The sequence below is a fragment of the Falco biarmicus genome, chromosome 15, assembly GCF_023638135.1.
Source record: "Falco biarmicus isolate bFalBia1 chromosome 15, bFalBia1.pri, whole genome shotgun sequence".
In the NCBI taxonomy this organism is placed as follows: Eukaryota; Metazoa; Chordata; class Aves; order Falconiformes; family Falconidae; genus Falco; species Falco biarmicus.
Window position 1 is genome coordinate 23837406 of NC_079302.1, and position 24522 is coordinate 23861927.

The following is a 24522-nucleotide window of genomic DNA, read 5'->3' on the forward strand; positions in this document are numbered from 1 at the left end:
ACAGCCTCCCTTGGAACAGCCTCTTTGTGGCCAGGATGCTGCTCTCCAGGCCTCAGGCCCAAGAGGTGCTGGCCTGCTTGCAGGAGCTGAGCCTGGCCGACTTGTCACCGGGACCGCTGGCAGCAGCCCCAGGCCTTCCCAGCTGGGAACAGCCTCGGCTGGAGCCCCACGGCCACCTTCCTCGGAGGCGATTTGACTCAATCCCTGCTCTTCAAGAGCAGGAACAAAATTTTCCCACCAGCCACCCTCCAGGCTTCTTCACACTCCCGCAGCACTGCAGCACCATCCCAGTTTTGCCACTTTGGCCCTTTTTTGCCCCACAGTCAGCCCGACCTCTTCCCCAATCCTTTGGAAAGGACACGGTCCTGAGTTCTCCACAAATGTTTTATTGTCCCAATGCGCGGGAGGCAGAGGTACAGTCAGAGCCCTGGCAACCTGCAGCTGCAGCTGTTACCGCAGTACCCCTGGGAGAAGCTGTAGGCACAAGGAGGTGCAGGGCACCGGCGCGGGAGCCATGGGGGCCAGCGAGGAGGTAGCTTGTCATGGTGCAGTAGTGCAGCAGCATGACTGAAGTGTGCAAGTACCCACCCAGGGCAGGGGAAGGCACTGTGACTGGCACAACGCCAAGTGCCGGGCAGACCTGAGTCTGTTTCCTTACTGCAGGCACGGTGGCAGCGAGTCTCTGCCCAGCTGAGTGCTGGGGACAGGGTGCTTGTACCCTAAACAGCCCCCTTCCAGGACTGGGAGCACACAGCGCTCAGCAAAAAAAGTTTCAGTGTGAGAGGTACCTGGCTGGGCAGGCACACCGTGCTCAGGAGATGCCGTCTGCTTGCCAAACCAAGTGGAAAGGAGTGTTTTATCCTTTTTCTAACCACTTTCCTAACCAGAAAAGATCCCCTACACTGGTGGGGAGAGTCAGACAGTGCAGATTCGTACCTTTGTAGTGCTGCACCCACCTCCAGCTGCCCCAGGTCTGCCTGTACCTTTATTCCTGCCTGCACTCATGCCCTCTCTGCCCAAAGCCTGGCTGCAGTAGGGGAGGGTAAGCGCCACCACAGAGGGGTTCAGCTCTCTGGAAAGTATTTCATCTGGCCTTCCAGTGGCAGGGGGGGAAAAGCAGCTGGGTCATGCCACCTCAAACAGGAGCCCAATGCTCGGTGGCTCATCCCTGTGCTCTCGCAGGAGGGCAGGACACAAGCAATGAAGGGTAAGCAGTTCTCCCCAGGGTGGGCAAGGTGCAGGCAGCACATGCCCAAGCACCCAGCCAGTGCCTGGGCTCATCCCTTTGGTCTGGTGACAAGGGACAGAACCTGGAGGAAGGGGTTTGATTTGGGGGGGCACAGAGGGGGACAGGGCACAGGGAGGAACTCACTGCTCTGCGTGGCTGAAGTCATAGCAGAAGTTTAAGTTGCTGGGGGGCTTTGGGATGGGAGGGGGTGTGTCGGGGATGCTGATGTTCTCCAGGTCTAGGAGCCGCAGCTTGAGCTCCATGGACAGCAGGACATCGAGGTCCGTCTGTGTTCGCTCGCTTGTCATCTCCTTGCCCAAGAGCACGTTCAGCCCATCCGTCCAGAGGCAAAACTGGGGAAGCAGAGCACAGGTGTCCCTGGTGCCAGCCCTGCCAGCCCCCCCTCCCCTCACTGTGGCTCCCACCCCAGGGACACACACAGGCACAACTCCCTTCCCTGCCTCCTGTCCCCTGGCAAGGACACCTGGCCGCAGCCTGTCTCCCCAGTGGGCCCTTGGAGCTCACCTCATACCGGGTGGGGGCAACAAAGCTGAGGCAGTATTCCTCCACATCATACACAATGGAAAAGGCCAGCTCCAGGACGTCCTGCAGGGACAGCACAGGGGGTAGCTGGCTTCTCAGTGGGACTCCTTCCAGCCCCAGCAGGGTTCAGAGCAGGAGCTGCCTCCCAGCCCCCTCCTCTGTGCCCCAGAAGACCTAAGAGGTCTCCAGTCTCAAGCCACATCAAAAAGCATCCACCACCACCCACCTACCACCAAACTCCATCACCAGCTGGGGAGGGGAGCATGCTGGGCCCCCTGTGCAAGGCAGAGTGGGAAGTGCTGACCTTGTTCTGCTTCCCAGAGCTCTTCTCCTTCGTGTGCAGACACTCCTTCCCCACGAGCAGCATCTTCATGTCTGCCACAGGAACTGGGGCAAGCAGAGGAGTTATGAGTGGCTGCCCTCCTCTCCTCTCCCCCAGGTCCCTGGTGCTCAGAGCCCAGCAGAGCCTGTGTGTGGGGGCTCACAGCCATCCGCAGCTTGGGGGGCGAGGGGTGTGGGCTCAAGCCACCCTGCAGTGCCCTTTGGAGAGCCAGCCCACCCCAGCCTGAACTCGCACAGCTCTCAGTCCCTGGTACCAGTGGGCACTGGCTCCCCTCCCTCCTTCTCACCCTCTCATTCTCTCCATCACTTACTTTTCTCTGGCAGGCTCTCGATGGGGGGAGAGTGCACCCCCTCCTCCACGCCCCCATAGTGCAGCACTTTGTGGTTGGGTGACAGGCGGCAGTACCAGAGCTTGTCTGTGGCAGAGGGACCATTGGGAAATGCTCAGCATCCCCCTGCTGAGGTCCCCTTCCCTGCAAGGACAGAGCTGCCCCCTCATCAGCACACCTCATTTGGTCCCACCCCGGGGTTAGCCCAAGCCACCCAGAGAGCTGGGCGTGCTGCGCTGCTCCCTGCAGATTAACTTCAACTTCCCCGGTGGCAGGGGATGAGGGGACAAGCCTCAGCACCCCCTCCCGGGACCCCCAGCCAGGAGCAGAGGGCTGGCACTCACCCTGCCTGCGGCGGCTGCTGATCTTGCGGAAGAGGGTGCCTTTGCAGAGGTGCAGCAGGCGCTGCTGTCGGATCAGCTCCAGGAGCTCTGGCTTCAGCCTCTCACGCAACTCCCTGGGGTGAAAGCCAGCAGAAGAGGAGCACGGCCACTTCAACAGGCACCTGCTGACCTTCCCAGCCCCACAGCATCTCCCACCACAGCCCTGGGCCCCTGCCCATAGCCCACTCACAGCACGGGCACAGCCAGCGTCTCCTCCTGGTGCAGCCGCTCTGTTTGCCGCAGCTTCAGGATCTCGCTGTAGTTCAGTGCATTCACTCTGGTCTTGAATAGCTCCAGGGAGGTGGGCTTGAGGGACAAGGTCCTGGTGATCTGCTCCCGCACCACCTGCAGCACCTGCGGGGCCCAGGATGTCACCCCCAGTCGGGTGACATCCCCCAGAGCCCTTGCATTTACGCACAGCCCCATGGCCCCAGCTGCCATCTGGGGCCACAGCATCCCCTCACACCTTGTCAAAGTCCTCCTGGGTAGCACGCATCTCCTTCCAGGTCTTATTCACCAGCTGGATACAGATGCAGAAGAGCTCTTCAAAGAAATGATCCTGCCCGAAGAACATAGGGTAAAAGGCCTGAGCCACCTCCGAGCCTGTGGTGAGAAGGACAGATGATGCCAGACTTCCCAGTTTTTCCAGGGGATTTCTGTCCAGCCCTACCTCCCCTTCCCCTGCCTTTGGCCACGCCAGGGCCTGGTGGCCCCATGTACATAGCCCCCTACCCTGGCAGTGTGGTTTTGCTCCTGCCAGCCGGCAGGCAGCAGGGCAGGGACAAGGACAAGCCGGGGTGCACACATACACGGCTCTCCAACGTGCAGGATCTCACAGAGGATCAGGGTGAGCTGGATGCTGCTGCGAGCGAAGGGGCATTCATGTTTGTCTTCCCGGCTGCTGTTCTCAAGGACAAACTGGAGGAGAGGGTCGTTGCCTCACATTACATGGGCCACAGACCCAGACAGCTGCCCCAACAGCAGGGCTCAGACATTCCATGCTCCTCCTGAACTTCCTAGTCGAGCTGTCCCCCCAGGTTAAGCCATCCCAAACAGAAGCAGTAAAGTCTCCCCAAAAACCAGCTCTGGCTGCACCCTTCCCATGCTGCAGCATGGGAGCTAATCACAAGCACAGCAGGTTGGAGCATGGCCAACGCTCTGCAGCCGCTGGCTGGTTTTGCCCAAGTTGCCCCAGTCTGCTCAGACATGAGCAAGGCCTGGAAGCCAATCTGTGGTCAAAACACTACAAATTACAGGGACCCTTAGTGCCACCAGCCTCAAATGACTGCTCCCACACACAGGGAGGACTCAGCTCCATCTGAAACAGGGAAACAGCAGGACACTTGCCCAGAAAGGACATCCTTGCCTGGGTTTGGCCAAGGACAGGCAACAGAGAAAGGGAGAGAAGGTGGAGATCCACCAGCACCTCTCTGCCAGGGAGTTCTCTGGCAGAGCGCACGCACCCTGCTATAGGCGTTGGGGGTGTGCCTGGAGAAATACACCATGTTGTCGAGGGCAAGGAGTCCCGGTGGGGCACGGCGGAGGTCCTCTGCTGGGTTGCTGTTGTTCTAGGACATAAAAAGATGTGATTTAGCAGCTCCTGCTTTCTTCTCCAAGCAGCAGAGTCCTCCCAACGCAGCCATGGGGTTTTGCCTTTTGAGACCCAAGAGCTCAGCTGCACTCGTTGTTCAGGAGTGACGAGGGAGCAGGAGGGAGGTACTGCATGGTGGCCCATCAGTGTCCACAGGGACACCAGGATTAGGGAACCATCAGAAGGTTCTGCCCAGGGTGGGTGGCAAAGCCAGCGTGCAGCTGGGGAGGGGCTGCAGGGGAGACTCACCATGAAGCCCAGCTTGCGGAACTCCTTGGCACACAGGGATCGCCGGCGCTCAGTGCTGAAGTTGCTGGCAGGCGCCTCACCTTCCGACTCAAAGGCGGTTTGGCGCAGTGACTGGAGGAGCTCCCGCTGTTCCTGGAGGGAAAGCAGAGAGGAGGGGATGCCGGTGAGCCTCATGCAAGCAGGTTCTCCCAGGACAAACTGATGATGAAATCAAATGTGCTGTGTTCACCCAAAGGCAAACCTTCACCCGCCTCTACTTCCACAGGTAGAAGAGACTGGGGCCAGAGTTGCAAGGAGAGTGCCCAGACCTGTGAGTAGGGATCCATGGAGGTCCTCATGCGACGCTCACACAGGTTGAGGCTGACAGACTGCAGCACATACAAGTAATGGGCCATCTCATCCCCCAGCGGCTCGGAGCTGTGTATGATATTCTACAGGAGACCGTGAGTCAGGATGTTCCCTCAGGCTGCTGCTCCCAGTTCCTCCAAGCCCAGGCCCAACAGCCCCAGCCCAGCAGGTCCTGCTGCTCACAGGGGTGTTAGGAAGTGGGCAGCTCCCCTCGGGGCTGGGCGAGAGCTGGGTACACTGAAATGCAGGCAGCCAGGGGCACAACCCTGGGCATGTGGGTGCCAGCACAGCAGCAACCATAGGAGGCAAGGAAGGAGTGCAGGGCACGCAGGGCACCCAGTCAGGCATGGTCACCAAAGGCTGGGGAGGAAAGGAAGCACAGAGGATGAAGTGCAGAGCAGACCCTTGCATCACCCCGGCTCCTCACCTTGTGGATAAACTGCCTGATATTCTTCTCCCTCAGGTAGTCCATCATGTCCTAGGAATGGAAGAGGCCGTGAGATGTTTCCCAGCTCAGCACATCACCATTTCCCCAAAAAAGTCAGTGTTCCCTCTGCAGACCCGCTTCCCTGCTATGCCACAGGCAGGGTGGGGACAGAAAGGAACAGGGAGTCTCAAGAGTGACACTGGTGAGCAGGAGACCTGCCCCTAGCTTCCACTGCCCTGGCAGCCAGGACTATCCCACTCCAAACGGGCTCAAACAGATCCTGCCCCACCAGGCTTCTAGGACAGGTTGTGGCAGTCAAGAAGAGGCAGAGCGAGGATGCTGACTTTAAACATCTCTGGGCACCTCTAACAGCCCCACCATCCCAGAGAACACAAACACTACAGTGGAGGGCCCAGCTGCCCAAGACCCCATCACAGGGGGGCCCAGCCATGATGGCCCAGATGTGCCAGATGCTGGGTCTGAGCCAGGGCCATCGCAGTCACTGTGCCACCACCAGCTGTGATAATTCTCTCCTGCCATTTGAGACCTTGCATCCCCCCCAAAACTCCTCCAAGGGGTGTGAGACAGCAAAGGCTTCTTGGCAGAGCACCTGTGTGACAGGGACACTGCGGTGCTGGGGTCTGCAATGCCCCCCACCCTGCCATCGCCCGGGCCCTGCCTACAGAGCACAGCCCCTTACCCGCCGCTCAGCATCAGTCGCAGCCAGCAGCAGCGCAATGAGCAGGGCCATCGCCTTCAGCTGCAGCTGGGCATCTGTCCTGCAGAAGGGGTATGATGAGGATGACAGTCACCAGCTCTGAGGATGGTCTTGCCCACCCCAAAGCAGAGTCCTCTCCCCACTTCACTGCTGGACCCCACTGCACAGAGCTGGGAGACCCAGGGAGGACAGAGCCATGAGTGAGCAGCTGCTGACAGCAGGGCCGGCGGGGGAGACGGCCCCCACAGCTGTGATTGCAGAGCAGCCCTGGATGGATCAGATACTGCTCTGCACGCACCCATGGGTGCAGTGTTTGGGAGCTGCAGGAAAACCCAGGGTGAGCAACAGACAGGACTGTCTGGAAGGAGCCCTGGGCATGAACCTCTGCATTCTCTAGAAAGGAAAACCTCCAAACTGAAAAGATGCAGAGGTATGAGAAAGATGAGGGAATAAAGAACCCCCCTTAGCTGAGGGATTTAACAGACTGTTCAGAACAGCACCATCACCCCCAAGTTGCAGGGAATACACTACTGCTCCTAAATACACCGGGGAAAGGGAAGAACCAATGCCAGAAAAACGGCAGGTCACTTAAAGAACTAAAATATCTGAATGGAAAAGGCCATGAATGAAAGAATCTGACCTGGAAATGGGATGGTTTCCAGGCCAGTCCATCCCTCCCCCAGCAGTGGGGACAGGACAGGCTGCCCACCCACAAGTTGTTTAGGAAGGGACAATACTACATTGTGTCAGGGATAATCAGAAGCGATGTGGAGAAATCGCCTCCCTTGCCTCATCCCCACCGGCTTTGGGATAGAGCCGAAGAGTGCTCGAGCCGAAGAGTGCTCTGGCCTCCCCACTTACACCTGGAGGTGGGTAAGGAGACGATCTAACGTCACTTCTTTTTTGACTAGCTCAAAGAGGAGGCGACTGGTAGGCACCATGTTCTCCAAGATGGACAAGGAGAGTTGCTGGATAGATGCATCCACTGCATTCATATTTACGTAACTCACTACCTACGAGACACAAAACCATCTGTCCATGGCAGGCTGAGCCTGGGTGACGAGGGCAACAAGGAATCCCAAGGGCACAGGCTGCGGAGACTGCAGAAGACCCTTACCTTCTTGATGAAGGCTGCACTAAGGGTCTCCCAGGAAACAAAATCATGCTCCATCAGCTCCATGAAGGCCTTCAGGGTGTGCACTAGCATCTCCCCTGTACTGGAAGAACAGATAAGTAAATGCAGTGAGGACGGCCCCAGATAGCCCCCAGTCACCAACCGTAAGATGGGAGTACACTTGCACGTTGGTGGGTACCTTAGAAATAGCTAGAGACGGAGAGAGCAGCAAGCAGGAGAAGAAAGGAAAGAGAGCCTTGGGTAAGAAATGGAGCTTTTGCTTAGTCATTCCAGGAAGTGGAGGCAGGGGAAGTTCAACAGTTACTGGAAAGCTGTGCTACCACAGTACAAAGATCACTGCAGTCAAGCCCTCAGGAAAGCCAAACCACCCCAAATCCCTCCCCCTACTTCCAAGAAACACATGCCACGCTGCCTGGTTTTAGGCTCCTTGCCCTCTGTGAGACAGGAGCTCAGAGGAGATGCACCATCACGTCCTGACAGAGTCAAGTAGGCACAAGTATTTGGCAACCAGGGTTTTCTTGATCTGCCTGCAGACCTCTCACAGCTAAAACCCAGGGCAGAGGCATCGTTTGGGGTAGCAGGAACGAGCAGCAGCAGAGGCTAAGGTCATTGCAGGAGGTTTCCTGGTAGCAAAACCCATGAGGCTGCAGATGACCCAGCCAGCAAAGGGGTGAGAGTTTCATGTCTAGGCACATTCATGTGGAGTCAGGACCACAGACCCACAGGGACCTTTCCCTGGCTGCCAGCGTGGGGGGACACAACCACCTACCTGCCAGTAAGGAGCCTGCAGAGCCAAGCACCCTGCCACTGGCACTGCCCTTCATGCTGCAGCACAGGGATCGACAAGCCAGGAACACGAACAGAGTCCATGCCAATGCCCATGGAGCTCATGCAGCATTAGCAAGGGAGAAGAAAAGTCAAGAACTACCAGGAAGGTCCTCTTCTGATACTCACTCATTCCCTTCTTCCACAATAGAGAAGATTTGCTTCAAGCCATTCCTGTTGATGAACTCCTGAGCAAAGGTAACGTCTTGGGAGAGGCTTGCAAGCTTCTTCAGTGAGTCAGTCTTCACGTCCAAGTTGTTGCTCTGGATCCCGCTGTACAACCGCTCTGCTTCTTGGTCCTACCAGGAAGGACAGAATCAAGCCAAAGGGGCTCATTGAAAGACAGCGAGAAGCTCGGAGAAGGCTGGAAGAGCTTAAGCACAGGTTTTGGAAGGAGGCTTAGGCTACAGCAGCCCAGGTGAGGAGCTGGACCAAGAGACAGAGCCACCAGAGCAGAGACCAGGAGGAGCTGAGGAAGGAGGTCAAGCTGGCATGACGCTAAGAAAGCCTGATGAGTTGGCCCACGCGTCCAAAGCATCTCAGGATAGTTTAGTTTCTCTTCAAACTCCCCCAGGCTCTGCTGAGGGAGAATGAAGGCTGGGACAGGTCTCCTCCCCGTGTTATTTCTGCTGGGTCTCAGGCACCGAGCGGACCCATCACGAGCTATACATCACCGAGCGAGGCAGTGGCTGAGGGCCTGGAGCACCGCATCACCCCACAGCCGGGGGACATCCCACCAGAGCACACGGTGGAGAAGGAGACGAGGGGACGGAGGGATGTACCGGAGAGGTGGTCAGCTGCAAAATGCTCCCATTCTTAATCTCCCCGCGGTTCTGTAAGGGGCAAGGAAGCAGTGAGCCAGCGAGTGCACGCCAGCAGGGCTGGGGGGGCTGGGGGGGTGCCTCACCGACTCGGTGATGTAGGTCTGCCGCCCGTCCGCGTACTGCAGGGCATAGCGCTCGGCGTTGGGCAGGCTCCACCTGAAGCGATGGGCGGCCGGTCACAGCACCGCAGGGCGAGTGCCAGCCGCCGCCGGGCCCGGGCGGCCCTCACCGCGGTACTCACGCGTCGCAGACGTCCTTGAGCACCGAGGCCAGGGGCTTGGTCTGCAAGCGAGAGGGTGGCCATGAGCCGGGGCGGGGGGCCAGGGTGGCGCTGGGGGGTGCCGGGCAGTACCTGCTGGAGCTCGATGAGCTGCGGGATGGCTCCCACCATCTGGATGGCGATCTTCACCACGTCCTTGGGCGGCGGCATGGCCCCCGCGGCGGCACCGGCACCGCTCGGCTCCCCGCCCCGCCGCGCCGCAGTTCCGGGTCGCCGCTGCCACCGCCTCCCGCAGGGGCCCCGCTGCCGGCCCGAGGCTCTGCCGCCACCGTCACCCTCGATGGAGGTGCCGGCCGCAGCCCAAGCAGGCCCGGCCTCCTCACCTGAGCTGACGCGGGCGGCGAGACCCACCTCCGCGGCGAGGCCGGGGCCTCCCTCGGGCCAGGCCCAGTCCCGGGGGGCGCAGGAGCCGCTGCGCTGTGCGGGGGCCCGTCCGGTCGAGGGGCGGCGCAGGCCAGGCAGGGGCGGGAAACTCTGGAAAGTTTTTGTTTATTCACGTCAGAGAACACTGTACAAATATCACAGGCCATTTTCTTTCCTTGCAAAAAAAAGTATAAAAATAATCTTTATATATGAATCAAAAGTTCATTTGCGACTGTAAATTTTTCTCTAGGTATCCTATTCCAAAGGTCATCTAACGGGTGGAAACGTGAACACGCGGAAGGAGGGTGAGGGCCAGGCAGCACATGAAGAGCTCAAGCTACACCAAAGCCACGGAGCCCAGCTAACACGGGACCGAGGGATCTGGCAGCCCCATGCAGAGAGCAGGCTCAGGGACTGGCTGCGTGCGGGCTGGAAGCTCAGGGCTGGAAGCTCACCCCCGTGGGGGCCCACGCCACAGCTGTCTTGCCAGCAGCAGCTGCCTGCTGTCACACTAGAGCATCCCGCTGTTCCTCCTGAATTCTTCACGCTTTTCCCAAAGAGGACATGGGTGATTCGGGGCTGCAGAGAGGAACAGCTTCTCTGGAGGAGTCCCACGCAGAACAGGATGGCCCCCGGAGCCACCTCGGGGACACAGGTCCCAAAGCGCATACTCTGCTCACCTCTGCAGGCTCCGAGAGTTAAAGACTTTACATCCCTTATTGCTGGTGCTCCAGCTGGTTGCGTGGTTCACAGGCAGTGAGCAGCTAAGCGGAGAAGTTAAATGTCAGCTGGTTAAGTGGATGGCTGCAAGCTACCTTTCTGCAACAGCCAGCCATGCGTCTGGCCTGGCCCCCTCTGCGGCAGTTTGTGCAGCAGGGACGGCAGGACAGCTGCTGCTACCACATTGGCAGGAAGATGTGCAAAACTGAAGACACAAATACATCATCTGACTGACAACCAAAGTTGGGGCTTGCAAAATACGACGCAAATCCATCAGGGCATTTTATCCAACTAAACTGTACAGGGTCCAAGACTGGTACCACCTGATAATCATAAAATGGACCCAACAGCAGACGTTCCATTCCAAAGCAATGAGGAAAACCTTGTGGAAAAATGATGCGGAGAAAGCATCACACTAGGTAAAGACCTGCCACAGGATCAGGAATTGGGAGCATGGGTACGGACACTACAGAAGCAAATTCAAATATACAGAAAGCCTGATCCTGAGGAGATGCCAAGAGAGAAAAAGGGGGGGGGCGGGGGGGGGCGGGGTGAAGCAGCGCACTATTCTGACAACACCTACATAACTTGTCACGGCAAAGTACTACTGAATTGTTACTGCTTGGTCACCTTTTAGACAGTTGAAGGCTCAAGTGCAATGGTTGGAGAAGACAGCTATTTGCAAATATGAGCAGGCTCTGATGTACCTGGGGTACCTTACAGGCACCAGCTGGAACAGTCTCATCCTTTCAAACACCTCTTCACTCAGGCAAAAACAAAAATTAGGAAAAAACCCACCAATATACTGGCACCTCTTCTTTAGCCCTGTAGAGACAGCACAGCTGCTATACAAGGAGTGGAGCCCCTGGGCTCATGCATCGGCAGACTGGTGAAGGCATAATCAGCATTCCTGCTGATGCACAAGCAGGGAAAGACAGAGCTCCTGGGTCCTACTAGGAACGCTCAACTCCTGAGTCCCACTAGGAGGCACAGCTGGCTAAAAAAAGTGCGTTTTCTTGTAAAATATACCAGCTTGGTCTGGAGTCACTGGAAGAAATGGACACTTTGTGCCTTTTTTTTCTTTTCTTTTCTTTTCCTCATTGTCATTCAGAAATATAACCACCCCAATCTGAACTGCTCACATTGAGAAATCTAGCTAACTACCTCCGGACTTGTGAACTGACCACGATATTAGGGCTCCTTGTAGCAGCTGGTACCTAGGAGGTGCAAAGTGCCTCTAGGAGTGCAGGAAAAAACAAGGCATGCAGATTTGAGGAAGCTCGGAGAGGCACATGGGCAAACTCTACGGGTGAACTGGGAACACTCAAAACACAGACCCTTTGAAGTGAGGCCCAGGATCCAGTGGAGAGAGAGATGCGGCAGGGCGAGTTGCACATGCACCACACACGTGCAACAGAGGAAGAAGCAGCAGCTACAGGGAGGCTCCCAACCTGCAAGTCCACATCTCTTGGTTCTGAGTCCATACGAGAGCATCTTTGAATCACTCACTCATTGAGCTCTAGCACAAAAGGAATCCAAAAATAGACACTTTCCAAAGTTACAAAACAGTCTGTGTTCGCAAGGTGCACAGCCGCACTGAGAAGTCAGAGGTTGAGGACAGGCACATCGAAGAGGTCACAGACGCCTTCGCTCTCATCCAGGTTATAGATGTAGTCGTGGTCTCCAGGTGGAGGGGAGAGGCGGAGCAAGGGAGCAAACACTGGGGAAAGAGAAGCCCACAGCAGGTTACAAACCTCAGCACTCCCACACTGACCCAAGAGCTGCCAATGGGCACTGAGCTGCAGAGCCACGAGGAGGCCACCTCAGAGTAGCAGTCTTTGAGGTTGCTTCAAGTCAGCCTTGCGATATGGAAGAGATGGGCTCTCCTGGTTCTCACGCCTCTCTCGGGGACTGTCAGGACACTCAGAACAGAGTCTGTGTCCAGGGCCCAGAAAAGACGCGGGTGAGCCTGCAGCCGCAAGACTGACAGCTGGGTACAGTCATGCAGCATGGTCTTCCTCCCCTGGAACAGCCACCCCATGAGGGGGAGGCTCAGAGACTCACCTTCAGACGACATCAGCTCTTCCAGCAGCTCAGAGTTCATACATTCTGGGGAACAGACAAGCATGGTTAAGCAACATGCTCTGCTTTCCTGGCCTGCTCCTGTGTAGTTCCCCACCCCTCCCAGGGTGCCCCTCACCCTTGTTCCCCCTCCTCTGGCTCAGGCACAGCGTGCACAGCTGGCAGTGCCAAACAGAGGCTTGGGCCTCCTGCTGCGGGCAAAGGGAAATCTGTGTCAAGACAATTCAAGCTACATCAAAAAATTCTGCAGGAGGTTTCTGACTGCTTTCGCTCAACTGGACGACAGTGTCCTTCAAGTGCACTACCCCAGCACTGGCATGCAAGCTGGCGCCCCGAGCTCCTCCAAAGGAAATTCTTCAACATGCACCAGAAACTGAGCTGGTAAAGCCTGACATATTCACAGTCCTCAGTTACCCACCAACTTTGCTAAGGGTGGGGAAAAAAATAAAAAACAAACAAGCAGTTCCAGAAGCAGCAGAACTAATGAGCCTCTAGTTTCCTCCAGATTTGTGTCCTTTGTCCCCCTAATTTGCTCCCCTTGGCTCACTGCTATGCTGCAGCTAATCCAGCCGTGCATCCTGGCAGATTCGCTGTCTGTCTGCTGCCAAACAGAATGAACATAGGAGCTCTGCATATCTTTCCTTAATGGGCCATTAACTCTCCTCTCCCTTCTACTGCCCACAAAAAACTGTAAAAAAATTATCTCCAAAAAATCATTCCTTCCTCCAGCATTGTTATTCTTGGCTAGTGGGTTGACAAGGCACCGGAAGGGTAGACAGAGAAACACCCAGACAACGCACATGCAAATCAATCTGTTTTCTTTAAGAAAGAAACTTAGTTTCTTTAAGAAACTAAGCGTCTGAAACAAACTTTCTGAGTGCCTCTCTCCCTTTACCAAGTTAACAGAGTGAGTATCTAACTCAGTCTAATTGTACTGACAATGTAACACCCACACTTGAAATAAGCTTTCATAAAAGGAACTCCCATAAGCTCATTTTCAAGACACTTATCCACAGCAGGCTATTTCCTAGAGGACAGGAACCTACAAGTCTAACTCAGTGCCACGAGGTGGGAGTATTTCAACACAAAGCAACTAGACAGGACTGATACCAGCTTCAATAAATTGTAATTAAATGCAGGACCTGCATTCTTAGATCAGGGCTGGTAATACAGCAGGGAGGGGGTGTATGTATGTGACAAAATTAGGTTTTTTCCAAGTTTAAAACAAGCAGTTATTAAGCACGCGTTTAAAAGAGAGAGAAAACCATGCAGAAAAAGTAATTCCAATACAAAACATTAAGGCAGTACTCCAGACGCTTGCAGCTTAAACTGCATACCCTTAAAGCAGCTGCCAGTGCCAGGGCAAAATTACTGGGATCACACAGGGATGAGAGAGGCTGCATGGAACATGCTGCAAGGCCCATTTCTCTGAGCTCTGTAGTGTTGCTTTTAACCAGTCCTGAGCTTTGCCTCTGTAGCTGTCACCTCTGTTTTGTCCTTCACTCTTGGATCTTTATCTTCCCCCTCCAAATTCGGAAGAATACTTCATAAAACAATATACATTACTGTAGACAAACATCTTCTTTTTAATAGTGCCCACATGGTCACATAGTACAGTTAGTTTGGGTTAAGCTAGATCTTCTGCACAGGCTGGGGCCTCGCAGGAGTTTGTCTTGCATCGTGAAGTCAAATTTACTCTTCAGGTGTACTCAGTCATTACCAAGACCTCACCCTACAGCAGCAAGTGCTGCACAAGGAGGAAAGGTGTTCTCCAGGCTGACTGCGGGGCCCAGGGCTCCTAGCACACAGACCAGAGGCTCACGCATGTGCATTTGGACTGCGGGGTTTTCACACAAAAGCAACGTTTTCACAAAGCACCTGCTAGAGCACAGAACTAGGGAGGCTGCTGTTGTATGTATCATCACCACTACAAAAGTGCTTGTGTGTGTACTCAGCTCTGCCTAGCTGTGGGGCTAGAAAGTATTCCACCAGCACTGAAGGGAAATAAATGTGCAGATAAAAAGAGTTTCCCAGTTTAGGCTTATGTTAGACCAAATTCATCCACCTCTCCTGCCCGGAGTTCGTCCCACCATTAGGCAGTGACACCCAGACATTCCTTGGGCAGAGGCAGAACTCTTGACACAAGTTAACAGCACCCCCTTCCCTATTGTTCCAAAACTACTAACTAGCACCACCAAACCCACTGAGGGACATCTTGAAGAGAGACTATCTCCCCTGATTATTTGCTTGGGTTGGCCTTGGGGGCAGGCTACAGCTGAAACAAGACTAACAGGGTGTTTTCTTTTACATGGTGCAGACAAGTTGGAGAAGGGGCGTGGGAAGCCGGAGCACAGATTAGCGTTGGCAGGTGGACAGGAAAGCCCTCATCTGCACACTGCAGGGCAAACTCTAACAGAGCTTGCTAGCAACACAATGACAGAAAAATACATACAGAAACTGGTATTTAAGAGTGCCTAGCTAAAAGTAGACAAGCAGCAGCCACCAACAAACACAAGAACCTTACAAAACCACATCCCCAAAATAACCCAAAAGGGAGCGAATAAAACAAACTGTCCCATTTCTGTGGGTAGATGGGCACAGAACAAAGCCATGGTGAGGGTTGAACATACCTCTCGTTGGATCAAACATGTCTGACAGCTCTTTGGGAAGTTCCAGTACTGCAAATACAACAAACCAAATGGTTTGCACCGTTACATGAAGAGTTTGACATGCTTTACAGTATAATCACCTACTATCCTACTGTACTCCTTACACACCCAAACCATCCAATCCCATCCAGAAACTCTTGCTCCCACACGCCATGTCACATATTTCTGCTGAAAGGGTAAGCAATAGGAAACTTAAGCTCAACTGCTTTAAAATAAATCTGTAGGAGCCTCGGGACATGAACATTATCGGTCAGCAGCTCTACAGTAATTGCCTGTATGTAAGCCTCACAGTGTCAGCTCCCGTACTCCTCGATGTATCTTCTGTAGGATGAGGGCATGCCTTCACAGAGTCAGCACAGGCCCACTGCGATGTGGTAAACTATACACACATCAAAGGCATAGTTCCACAATCAAGATTACTCCAAGATGAAGACAGACAGTTCACGCTTCTCTCAGACACGCTAGCAAACACAAGCCTGAAAAAAGCACTGCGTGAGCTACATCTGAATAAGATTTCCTCTTACCCTCTAACCTAGAGTGTTTCTGCAGTGAAGGTAGGCTTCAAAACATTAAAGTGGTGTGCCTTGCCTAGAAGATGCTTTTCTGTCCTTGGGCCAGCCTGCCATTTCCTGGAATAAAGCTCAAATGTTCCTTTTTTAAAGCCTGTTTCACCTCACCAAGCACAATAATGAGCTCCCCAAATATACACTGCAAGATCATTAAGGCCACAAGATCACTAAAGATAGATGAAATATTCCCAAGTAAAGAAGGGAAACAGACAAGAGCTCCCCTACTAAAGGAAAACTCCCCATGAGTTACAAAGGTGCTTTCGGTGACAAATGGAAATTCTATAGCTTTGTGCAGTCTCAAAAATTGGAGCCTGCACTACAGAAGGGACTGAAAGGGAATAATTCTACATGTAACTGCAGAGACGTGTCACGCAAGTGTCCCTCACAGATTGTCTAGTACTGACATCACAGGAAGTGGCAGGACACTAGACATGACACAGTCACCTTCTCCCCAGGCTCCCCAGCACCCTCAGAGGGAAATGCCTACTCATCCCTTACAGAGTCTGGCTGACAGCAAAGGCAAAACAGAGTTCAGCTCCTTTCTCCAGGCCCAGCAGCCTGCTTGCTTTTGGAGCAGCAAATGACACGAGGGTGCATACTCACTTCCTGTGGGATCGGGCTTGATCGGCTCGAAGGAGGTAGAGGGGCTGGGTGGGACGGAGCTGCTGTCCAGCGAGGCAGAGGACTGCAGCGGCTGGGTATCTAACCCGGCCGCCTGGCCGCCTGATGCAGACGCATCACCGAGGGGATCAAAGTTGCTGCTGCTCTTGGATTCTGCTGCTGGGACACCGCATTCTGGAAAGAGCCACAGACACATGAAGGAATGTAACCTCCCACCAGCCCCAAAGCAAGAAGCTGCAGCACAGACACAGCCCTCACTGGCGATGCTGGCCAAGCACAGACAGCTGCTTAGGAAGGAGGCTTCTTGCTTTCACCCAGCAAATGCTCCCAGGTCCTGCTGCAAGTTCTGCTGGAGAGCAGTCTTGGTGGTGCCAGGCTGCGCATAAGCCAAGAACATGCTCCCACAGCAATTAACACAAGCCAGGTAGCAAGCTACACCAGGAGAAGCATGGCCAGCACACTGAGGGAAGTTACTATCCTCCTGCTTGGGGCTGAGGCTGCACTTGGAATACTGTGTTCAGCTTTGGCCATCCACCAGCCCAAGAAAGATGTGGAGAAGATCCAGCTGAAGGCTACCAAGCTGGCCAGGAGTCTGAGGCACATGGCCTACAAGGAGGGGTGAAGGGAGCTGGGCTTGTTCAGTCAGGCAGAAAGAAGTCTAAGCGCAATCTAACAGCAGGTTGCAGCTACCTGAAAGGCAGTTACAAAAATTAAGACCTCAGTGGTGACAAACAACGCAATGTGCACAGCAGGCACAAGATGCAGCTCAAAGGATCCAGACATCAGGAAAACTGAATTCTCTGAGAGGGTGCTGCAGCCCTGGAAGAGCTCACCAAGGAAGCTGGGGATCTCCACTGCTGGAGGCTTTCAAAATTTAGCTGGACAAAGCTACAATTAACCTAATCTAGTATTTTTGACAGTCTTTTTTAAAACTGAAAGTTGAACTCGAGATTTGAAACGACCCTTTCACAGTAAAACAACAAATCTGCACGATCAACCTCTCCCCCCCCCACCGCTCCTACAGGCTGGCACTACCCCCTCAATCCAAGTGTCTTATTTCCATTAACACAGCCAGTCCCACTAACCAAGACAAAAGGAAAGGCTCACTGCAGCAAAGGCAGAGGTGCCCCCTTTGCTGGGAGCTGACAGTGCTGCACAACCAGCAGTGCCAGCCTCAGCCAGGCCAAGGAACGTACTCTCCTTTGTCAGCCACCATCCCGTTTCTGCCTCCTGTAGCCTCCCTCTCACCTGTGCTTGCAGCTTTCTGTGTGGGAGGGCTATGGTCCTGAGTGCTGGTGGGTGTCGGTGTAGAGGGCTGGGTGCTGCTGGGAACAGATGCCTCCTGGAAGTGGGCAAGCGGTGGTAGCTGTGGTTTTGAGGGTGCAACTGCCTGGCACTGAATGAGGTCTTCAGGGGGAGGGACAGGTAGTACGACAGGAGGAGAGCTCCAAGCATCTTTGTTTACTAAGAGAACATCAATGGGGCCACTTGTGCTCTTCAGATGGATTTGATATTTCTTCTGCCCATTTAGGCCCTGAGAAAAAGTCAAAAGCAAAACACAACCGTACATTAAAAGCCCTTTTCAAACAGAATAGGAATTTTCCAGAGGCAAGACAAGCTGTCCAGACAGGTCAGCACTGTTCCACATACAACTGCCCTCATGCCCGGGACTATCCTCTCCCCTGGCGCTCCTGCAATTGCTCACATACTTCCGAACAATAGTTTCCTGGCAATTATTTAATATCTGGAGCCTTCCTTGGGTTGCCTGTTCCTCCAACTCCGTCAATCCTCCGACTGGTCAATCCAGCAGCAACCCCCACCCCAACACGCACACTCCTGCATCCTGCCATGCATTTATCACTCACCTCAGGGATGGGAACCTCCAAACGTGTGCCTGATGGGGCTCGTATGGCAAGGAGGGTATCTCCTGTGAAAACAGACTGGTCAGCACTCAGTGGGCACAAACTGTTCTGACAATAATTAAGCACTGACAAAGAGCCCCTCCTCAAAGCCCCCTTATCTCCTGCTCTCCCTTCCCTTGAGGACTGCTATTTACACACGAGCTGCTGAGCGTATCATACAGCTCCCAATGTGCCAGCTGCCTAAGGCACAATGAACCTTCAAAGTTTCTCACAAAGCAACCCTAAAGTTTCTTAGCAGCATACTTAATGGGACTAACCTTTCTTTTCCTCAGAAGGGCTTAAATTCATTCAAGAACATCTAAGTCCTAAGGGATCCTTCGTAGTGTTGTCACAGGTTTTTAGATGTGAATAGTAAACTAAAGAGCACACAACTCAGAGCTGCACTGCCAGCAGGGAGGTGGTGTCAAATGGCTTGGGAGCTAGGCTGCCAACAGCATGGCAACCTCATGCTGGAGCACTAATACCTGAAACGAACACACCCCAGTCTCTACTGGCAGGAGAGCTGCCTGGTGTTAGTTGCATTGGACCCTGCACACACAGGGAGCCAGCTAACAGCATCTTTCCCTTTCACATTCTGCAGCTCCTTAAAACCTGTGCTCCTAATAACATAGCAGTCAGAAGCAAGCAGCTTCCAGCCCATATCCGGGTTTAAAGAAATGTGAACAGAGAAATACCAGCACTGTGAACATCAGACATACTCAGACTGAGCAGTTAGCAGCTTTCACTATGAATGTTTAAACTTTAGGGTGGTTAGTATTCACACTTCACTGGTATTCTGCATTAAGTGTCACCTGACAATTAACACAGAAGATGCCCAGAGCAATGGGAGTGGACAGCTGAAGAGCCCATCCCTTAATTTCAGGCAGGCAATTGAAGGTCAGATCAGCAAAAGGTACAGGGATTAAAAATATCACAGGATTTGCCAATAAAATGGGATTCCTTTAACAAATCTACAGCTAAGGAATATATTGTTAAGAAACATTAAAAATGCTTAATAAAGCTCAAAGACACAAGCTCGAGCATTAAGACCAGGTTTGTTTCAAATACAGGTGCTGTGTTTCTATCTCCTTTGATAGCTACAATCCCAGTACTTTTACAAAGCACTGTACAGTGTTTCCACTTCCTTTTTGATTCTGCAAATGCAAAACGCATCACAGCAACAGACAGGAAAATTATGTTTCCCAGTCACTAAAAAATAACATGTTCTTATTCTTTTTTAATCCAAATAATGAATCCATATTTGATAAGAGTCCAAGCATAGAAATCTCTAAGCTCTAACTCACTTTGAGAAAACAAGTTCAATAGCAGTTAATCAGAAAAACCAGGAGCTGAAATTCAGCCTGCTCAAAAACAACAGTTCAAAAACAAACAAGGTCCAACAAAGAACTGCTGCAAGGCTCAGATGCTCAGGAGAGGAAAAAATTGTGACATAAGGCATATTCATACAAGAAAACTGAACAGACAATGGAAAAATATGGATCAAGCCTCTGTTCTAGAAGGGATTCAAGATCTGCCCTCAGTAAAATCTAGTTTTTGTACATTTTGGTGACGTCTGACTTCAGACGCAAACCAGTTTACAAAAAACAGGTGCAATAAAATGCAAAGCAATCAACCAAGCAAGCAATAAGCTGTCTGCTGGTCTCCAGTAAACTCTTCCACACTGTTATGAGTTATCTGGCCCCAAGCACTGTCAAACTAAAACACAATCCCCAAAGTGCTAGCTTAAATCAGAAGAAACAGTAAAGCAGAGGTGATGCATAAGTTACCAGCAGGAACCTGAGCAGCATAAAGTCTGGTGAACAAGAAAAGCCCACAAAGACAAAGATGAAAAATAGAAAAGCTGATGAAGTGTAGGGTGAGAAGAGCGCTTGGGAGAGACAAGGAAAGAATCAAACACGGGTGAGATTACGCATGACTGGGGGAGGTCAGGATACGTAGCTCCAACCTTTGCTGCAAGCAAGCAGATGCAGGTTGCCTGGGGTCAGGAGGGGTAGGTGTCCCCTGCTACAGCTGAGAACAGTTTACATACTGCAGGCTGCTGTATTGCAGGCTGGCCACTGGGGATTTTTTTTTTGTCCTACAACTATCATTAAAATTGGCAATAGAGAAGAAACTAGAGAGTCCTGTGGGTTTTCTTCACTTTTGCCCCACAGACAGAACATACGGCTTCTTATACAGGCACCTCACAGCTTTAGGAAGGCAGTACACTAGGGAGTGAGGTCACAGCAAGTGGCATACTCCCTTCTGTCCTGCTCCTCTCTACCTCCTGCATTCTTATTGGTAGAGGGCATGATGCAGCTGAGGGACCGCTTTTTATACTCTTTTCCTGCTTACACCCAGACTTTATACCATGCAATAAAATTTTCTCATTATTAGAACATTCTCCACCCAAGCCCTTAAAATCAAGGGCTTCTAACAAAACACACAAACACCCACATAGTGACACCCAGCAAAAAGACTTCCTTAGGAACAGCAGCTCTATTCCTTTAAACACAAGAAACTGCCTGCCTCCTCTGATGGTGACAAGAAAGCTACGACTCAATGGTACACAAACCCAGGATGGCATCAGAGCTACATTTAACTTGATGCTGTTGGGTGGCCTGCGATCTGCTGCCTCCTCTTTCCTGGAGAAAGGAGAGCAGCTGGGACAGACTGCACTGCAGTGTTATGTCTTTACAACAGAGCACCATTTTCTCACCTGTGAAGCATTTGCAGATATCTTCATGCGTCACATACGCTAATGTTTTCAAGGTTAAGGAGAAAGGCTGCAGCTTCCTGCACAGAAAGAGAACTCAAAGGGCACCTGGCATTTCCTTCCTGAGCACAAGAAACGCTATTCCCAGAAGGCTCTCCATGCCACACCAAAGCGGTTTGCAGGCGGGGTCTGCAAGCTACATACTTGTCAGAGCTGACATCCTAAGACAGGCAAGCCACAAGAGCGGCCCTGCACTCAAGTAAGTGGCACCTGTGACACTGAGGGAAACACTTTTCTCACCTTGGTAAACATTACAGTTTTTTTTACTTCAAAAAGACAAACAAGAAGCCATGCACTGCAAAGAAAGCTGGTTCCCAGGCTAGACAGAGTTACCTTAGTTTCAAAGCCTGCCTCCTGACCCTTTAGAGCAGATCCTCCAGCAACAACAGGTCACCACCACCACCACCACTCCTCTGCCCCAAGTAGGGCAGCACCAACCCAGCCCTCAGAGCTCTGCTTTCCAGCCCAGCAAGCAAACACAGAGAGAGTGTAATCAGTTCACACAAAGGATATCGACTGTTCTGCATGTCTTCTGTAACGTTTTTTATGCTCTGCTGAACCCACATCTTCTGCTGCTCCAGCTCCTGCTCCCGCTGCTCCAGGTCCTCTATATCTGCCTTCAGCTCGATAAGTTTATGAGCTATTTCACGTGTGTTGCAGCCAGGACCCACCCCTCTGAGCAAAGTAAAAAGGAGTGACATGCATCAGCCTCTGGAGGCACCCAGACCAGCCCCAACCTCTCAGAGAGGTTGCCATCTCCCTTACTGCTACCTCTGTCATAGATCAAGGCCAGATCACCCAAAAAAACCTCATCTGTACCCACTCTACATCCCCACCTTCCAGCACAGCACACCTTCCTATATTGCGCAGACTGGCAGAGTCCTCCCCCACCCCCTGCCATGACAGGCATCTTTTCTAGCCCAAGGCACTGCAGATACTTAGCTTGTACCAAAATAACAACTCCGCTGTAAAACAGACATGCCATATGTACTTTGGCTTTCCCCATTACTACCATCAGCATAGCCCAGCTGAGAGGAAAGTACAAGCATGCCCAGACCACTGAGGAACCTTGCTCTGAGCAGGGTATTTTGATCCCAGTGTAACTTAGACCTGGACTAGAAGGGACCTGTGAACGATTTAGACCTTCTCTGTCACTCACTTCCACTGGATACTGTTCTTGGATTTCTTCTCAATCAACCCGATGCCTTCCAGGACATTTGTGATATCGTAGATCCGTCGCTTCTGTCGCACAGCCAAGGTATCCGCAGCCTGCAAAAAGGTTAGACACTTAACTCCAAACTCTCAGTCATGTTTCACTCCTTCCTGCCTGTCAAGATTGCCTCCTGGCCAAACACTGTGCTCGCCATCTCATACCTCTCTTGCTCCAGCGCCTCAAATTACAAAGCCATGTTCTCAACGTCACCATGACCATGAGAAGAAGCCACTGACCCTTCATTCCTTTTCTTACCCCACAACCTCCCCCACTATGGACCAGCCATCCTGGTCATGGTGGGTCAAAAAATCACCATTCCTCAGCAGCAAAGCAGTGCTACAAGACACTAGTTCAGCAGCCTAAAAATTTGGTGGTCCTTCCAGGTAAAAGAGGTGGAGACGAGAAGAGGAATGCAGAGAGCTGTCTGCACAACTGACAATTTAGCAAAGTTGACATACAAAAGGCCTTTTCTAAATCTGATCTGATGCCACTTCACAGAGAATCAACACCTTTTCAAGAGGCGGAGTCCTCTGAAAGACACAAAGCCAGGAGGAGAGTAAGCACTGCAGTACGGCAGGAGCTCCTGAGCAGCCCTGGGACTTCCCTATGTTGCTCACAGGGCTCTCCTCCCCTCAGGTTCCTGGACACACCGGACTGCACCGATACACCTGCTCCCACTATCACACAGCAGCCTAGCACTGGCTAACACGTGCTGCACTCATGTGTGGGCACAGCCAGGCCCAACAATGTCAGCGGCACCATACAGAGCGGGTCAGCACAGCAACGATGTTCCCTCTTACCTAACAGTAACAGACTGGGACTTCAGAGACCCTACACCGCATAACTGATCAAATCACACTAACCAATACCAATCCACTTAATGGACGTTTTAAACAGGAAAATATTGCCCAAATCCAAATAGACAACCCTTTGGCACAGGAGAGGACAGAAGTCTACAGCCAGGAGACTCCACCAGCCCTTGTGTCTTCACAGCTTTCTGGCACTCATCTGCTGCCCGTGAAGAGTCCAAGCACACACGCACTCACGTAAGAAGTATTTACATAAACCACAGAAAAGGAGCTTCACCTATAGAAAAGGCCTAGGTTTAAGTACCATACGTGCCACAAAGACAAAGTTACTTCCTCTAGGTGAAAACCTCCAAAACGCAGAAGCAAGGCATGTCCACATGGCACTTCTCCACAGGATAAAGGCATTAAGGATGACCTTTAAGGGATATGAATCTGACCACACTCCCCTTCCTGCTGTATGCCGTGGTGCAAAGCACAGCAGGGAGGAACAGTTTCTGTAGGTGTCTGTTTCTATAGGTCTCGGAGGCTTTATAGGGCTGGATCGTTACAGTGCGGGTGATCGGGTAGCACCTTGGTGTGGGGCAAGAACGCAGAAGAGAACGAGACGGCCAAATGGGGTTCCCACTGAAGCGCACAAACGCCTGCAAGGTCAGGCAAGGTCCGCTGCCTCCTCCCTCCGCGAGTCACCGGAGCGGCTAGGACAGGCCGACGGAGCGGGGAGCGCCGCCGGGAAGGAGGCAGCAGGTGCGGAGCCCCCTCCGCACGCCCCTGGCGCGGCTGTCAGCTCTGCCGCACCCCAGCAGACCCCGTTCTCCCTCCGCCTGCCGCACCGGGCTGCCCTACCCCGATTTCCCCCTCAAAACCCGGCTCAGCCCCCGGAGCGCCGGGCCCGCCGGAGCGCCGCTGGCTCAGCAGAAGGGCCCTGGCCCGCGGCGGGCCCCTCGCCACCCGCCGGCAGCCCCCGCACCAGCTTGAGGTCGAGCACGCCGTCCTTGGCCTCCTGCAGCAGCGACACGAACTTGGTGGTCAGCAACCCCAGACTCTTCTCGTGCCGGCTCGGCGCCCCCGCAGCCCCGCTGCCACCCCCAGGGGGCTGCGGCCCGCACTCCGCCATCTGCCCGCCGCCGGCTCCAGCCCCGCCGCGCTTCCGCTTCCGGGCCGCGGGGCACGACGGGAGCTTCCGGGGCGGGCGCGGGGCGGGGGCGCCCAAGGGCCGCTCCCGGAGGCGACCCGCTGCTACCCGGGCCTCCCTGCGCTCTCCGTGCGGGGTGGGTGGCGTCGAGCCTCCCGCTGCCCGGCACCCCGGCTCCCTGCGGCCGTACGGCCAGCGGCGGCTGCCTGTCGTGGGCAGGGCCCGGGGGGACCCGGGTAAAACGGGGCCGGGCATCGCGTGTCCTCGTCCGTCCCTCCTTCCCCCGCCGCGCTGTGGTACCGTAGCCAAACGTCCGGGCCGCTGTCCCGCGGCGCCCTCCGCTGCTGCTCCCCGCGCCCGGCCGCTGTCCGGCCCCCGGCGCGGCCCCGGCCCTCCGACCCCGGCCTGGGGGAGGCGGCCTGTGGCCGGGGCTCGTCTCCGGGTC

General features: G+C 53.7%; 2 protein-coding genes across 7 annotated transcripts; both read right to left on the minus strand.

Annotated features, from left to right (window-relative positions):
* Positions 1 to 366: 366 nt before the first annotated feature.
* ELMO3 (engulfment and cell motility 3) lies at positions 367 to 11789 on the minus strand. 6 transcript variants are annotated; one of them, XM_056360853.1, is made up of 21 exons: positions 11643 to 11789; positions 9295 to 9696; positions 9184 to 9224; positions 9026 to 9098; positions 8901 to 8951; positions 8248 to 8417; positions 7276 to 7375; positions 7020 to 7171; positions 6141 to 6219; positions 5441 to 5491; positions 4974 to 5096; positions 4666 to 4797; positions 4289 to 4393; positions 3635 to 3743; positions 3292 to 3428; positions 3016 to 3179; positions 2787 to 2899; positions 2425 to 2529; positions 2076 to 2158; positions 1754 to 1834; positions 367 to 1581 (listed from the first exon to the last, which is right to left on the minus strand). In XM_056360853.1, exons 1-21 carry the CDS (start codon positions 11787 to 11789, stop codon positions 1369 to 1371), a joined length of 2631 nt encoding a protein of 876 aa, XP_056216828.1. In that variant the 3' UTR covers positions 367 to 1368. The 6 variants fall into 6 exon arrangements, with proteins under 6 accessions (XP_056216828.1, XP_056216829.1, XP_056216831.1 ...); XM_056360854.1 differs by lacking the exon at positions 3635 to 3743 and having other exon boundaries at positions 3292 to 3384; XM_056360855.1 differs by lacking the exons at positions 367 to 1581; positions 1754 to 1834; positions 2076 to 2158 and having other exon boundaries at positions 2451 to 2586.
* On the minus strand, positions 9698 to 24332 carry E2F4 (E2F transcription factor 4). Its single transcript, XM_056360862.1, has 10 exons — positions 23913 to 24332; positions 22083 to 22192; positions 21435 to 21598; positions 20867 to 20908; positions 18112 to 18173; positions 17495 to 17780; positions 16229 to 16420; positions 15018 to 15065; positions 12370 to 12414; positions 9698 to 12025 (listed from the first exon to the last, which is right to left on the minus strand). Exons 1-10 carry the CDS (start codon positions 24330 to 24332, stop codon positions 11910 to 11912), a joined length of 1485 nt encoding a protein of 494 aa, XP_056216837.1. The 3' UTR covers positions 9698 to 11909.
* Positions 24333 to 24522: the final 190 nt, after the last annotated feature.

Excerpts from the sequence above, each read along its gene's own strand:
- ELMO3 (XM_056360853.1), bottom strand. The coding sequence starts at position 11,789 with ATGGACTCAGAACCAAGAGATGTGGACTTGCAGGTTGGGAGCCTCCCT. Across the intron at positions 9,225-9,294 it reads AGCTCATCGAGCTCCAGCAG|ACCAAGCCCCTGGCCTCGGT; the intron begins GTACTGCCCGGC and ends TCTCGCTTGCAG. Across the intron at positions 3,744-4,288 it reads CCCCCAACGCCTATAGCAGG|TTTGTCCTTGAGAACAGCAG; the intron begins GTGCGTGCGCTC and ends CCTCTCCTCCAG.
- E2F4 (XM_056360862.1), bottom strand. The coding sequence starts at position 24,332 with ATGCCCGGCCCCGTTTTACCCGGGTCCCCCCGGGCCCTGCCCACGACA. Across the intron at positions 17,781-18,111 it reads TGGAGGTTCCCATCCCTGAG|GGCCTAAATGGGCAGAAGAA; the intron begins GTGAGTGATAAA and ends ACTTTTTCTCAG. Across the intron at positions 12,026-12,369 it reads AGAGCTGATGTCGTCTGAAG|TGTTTGCTCCCTTGCTCCGC; the intron begins GTGAGTCTCTGA and ends CTCTTTCCCCAG.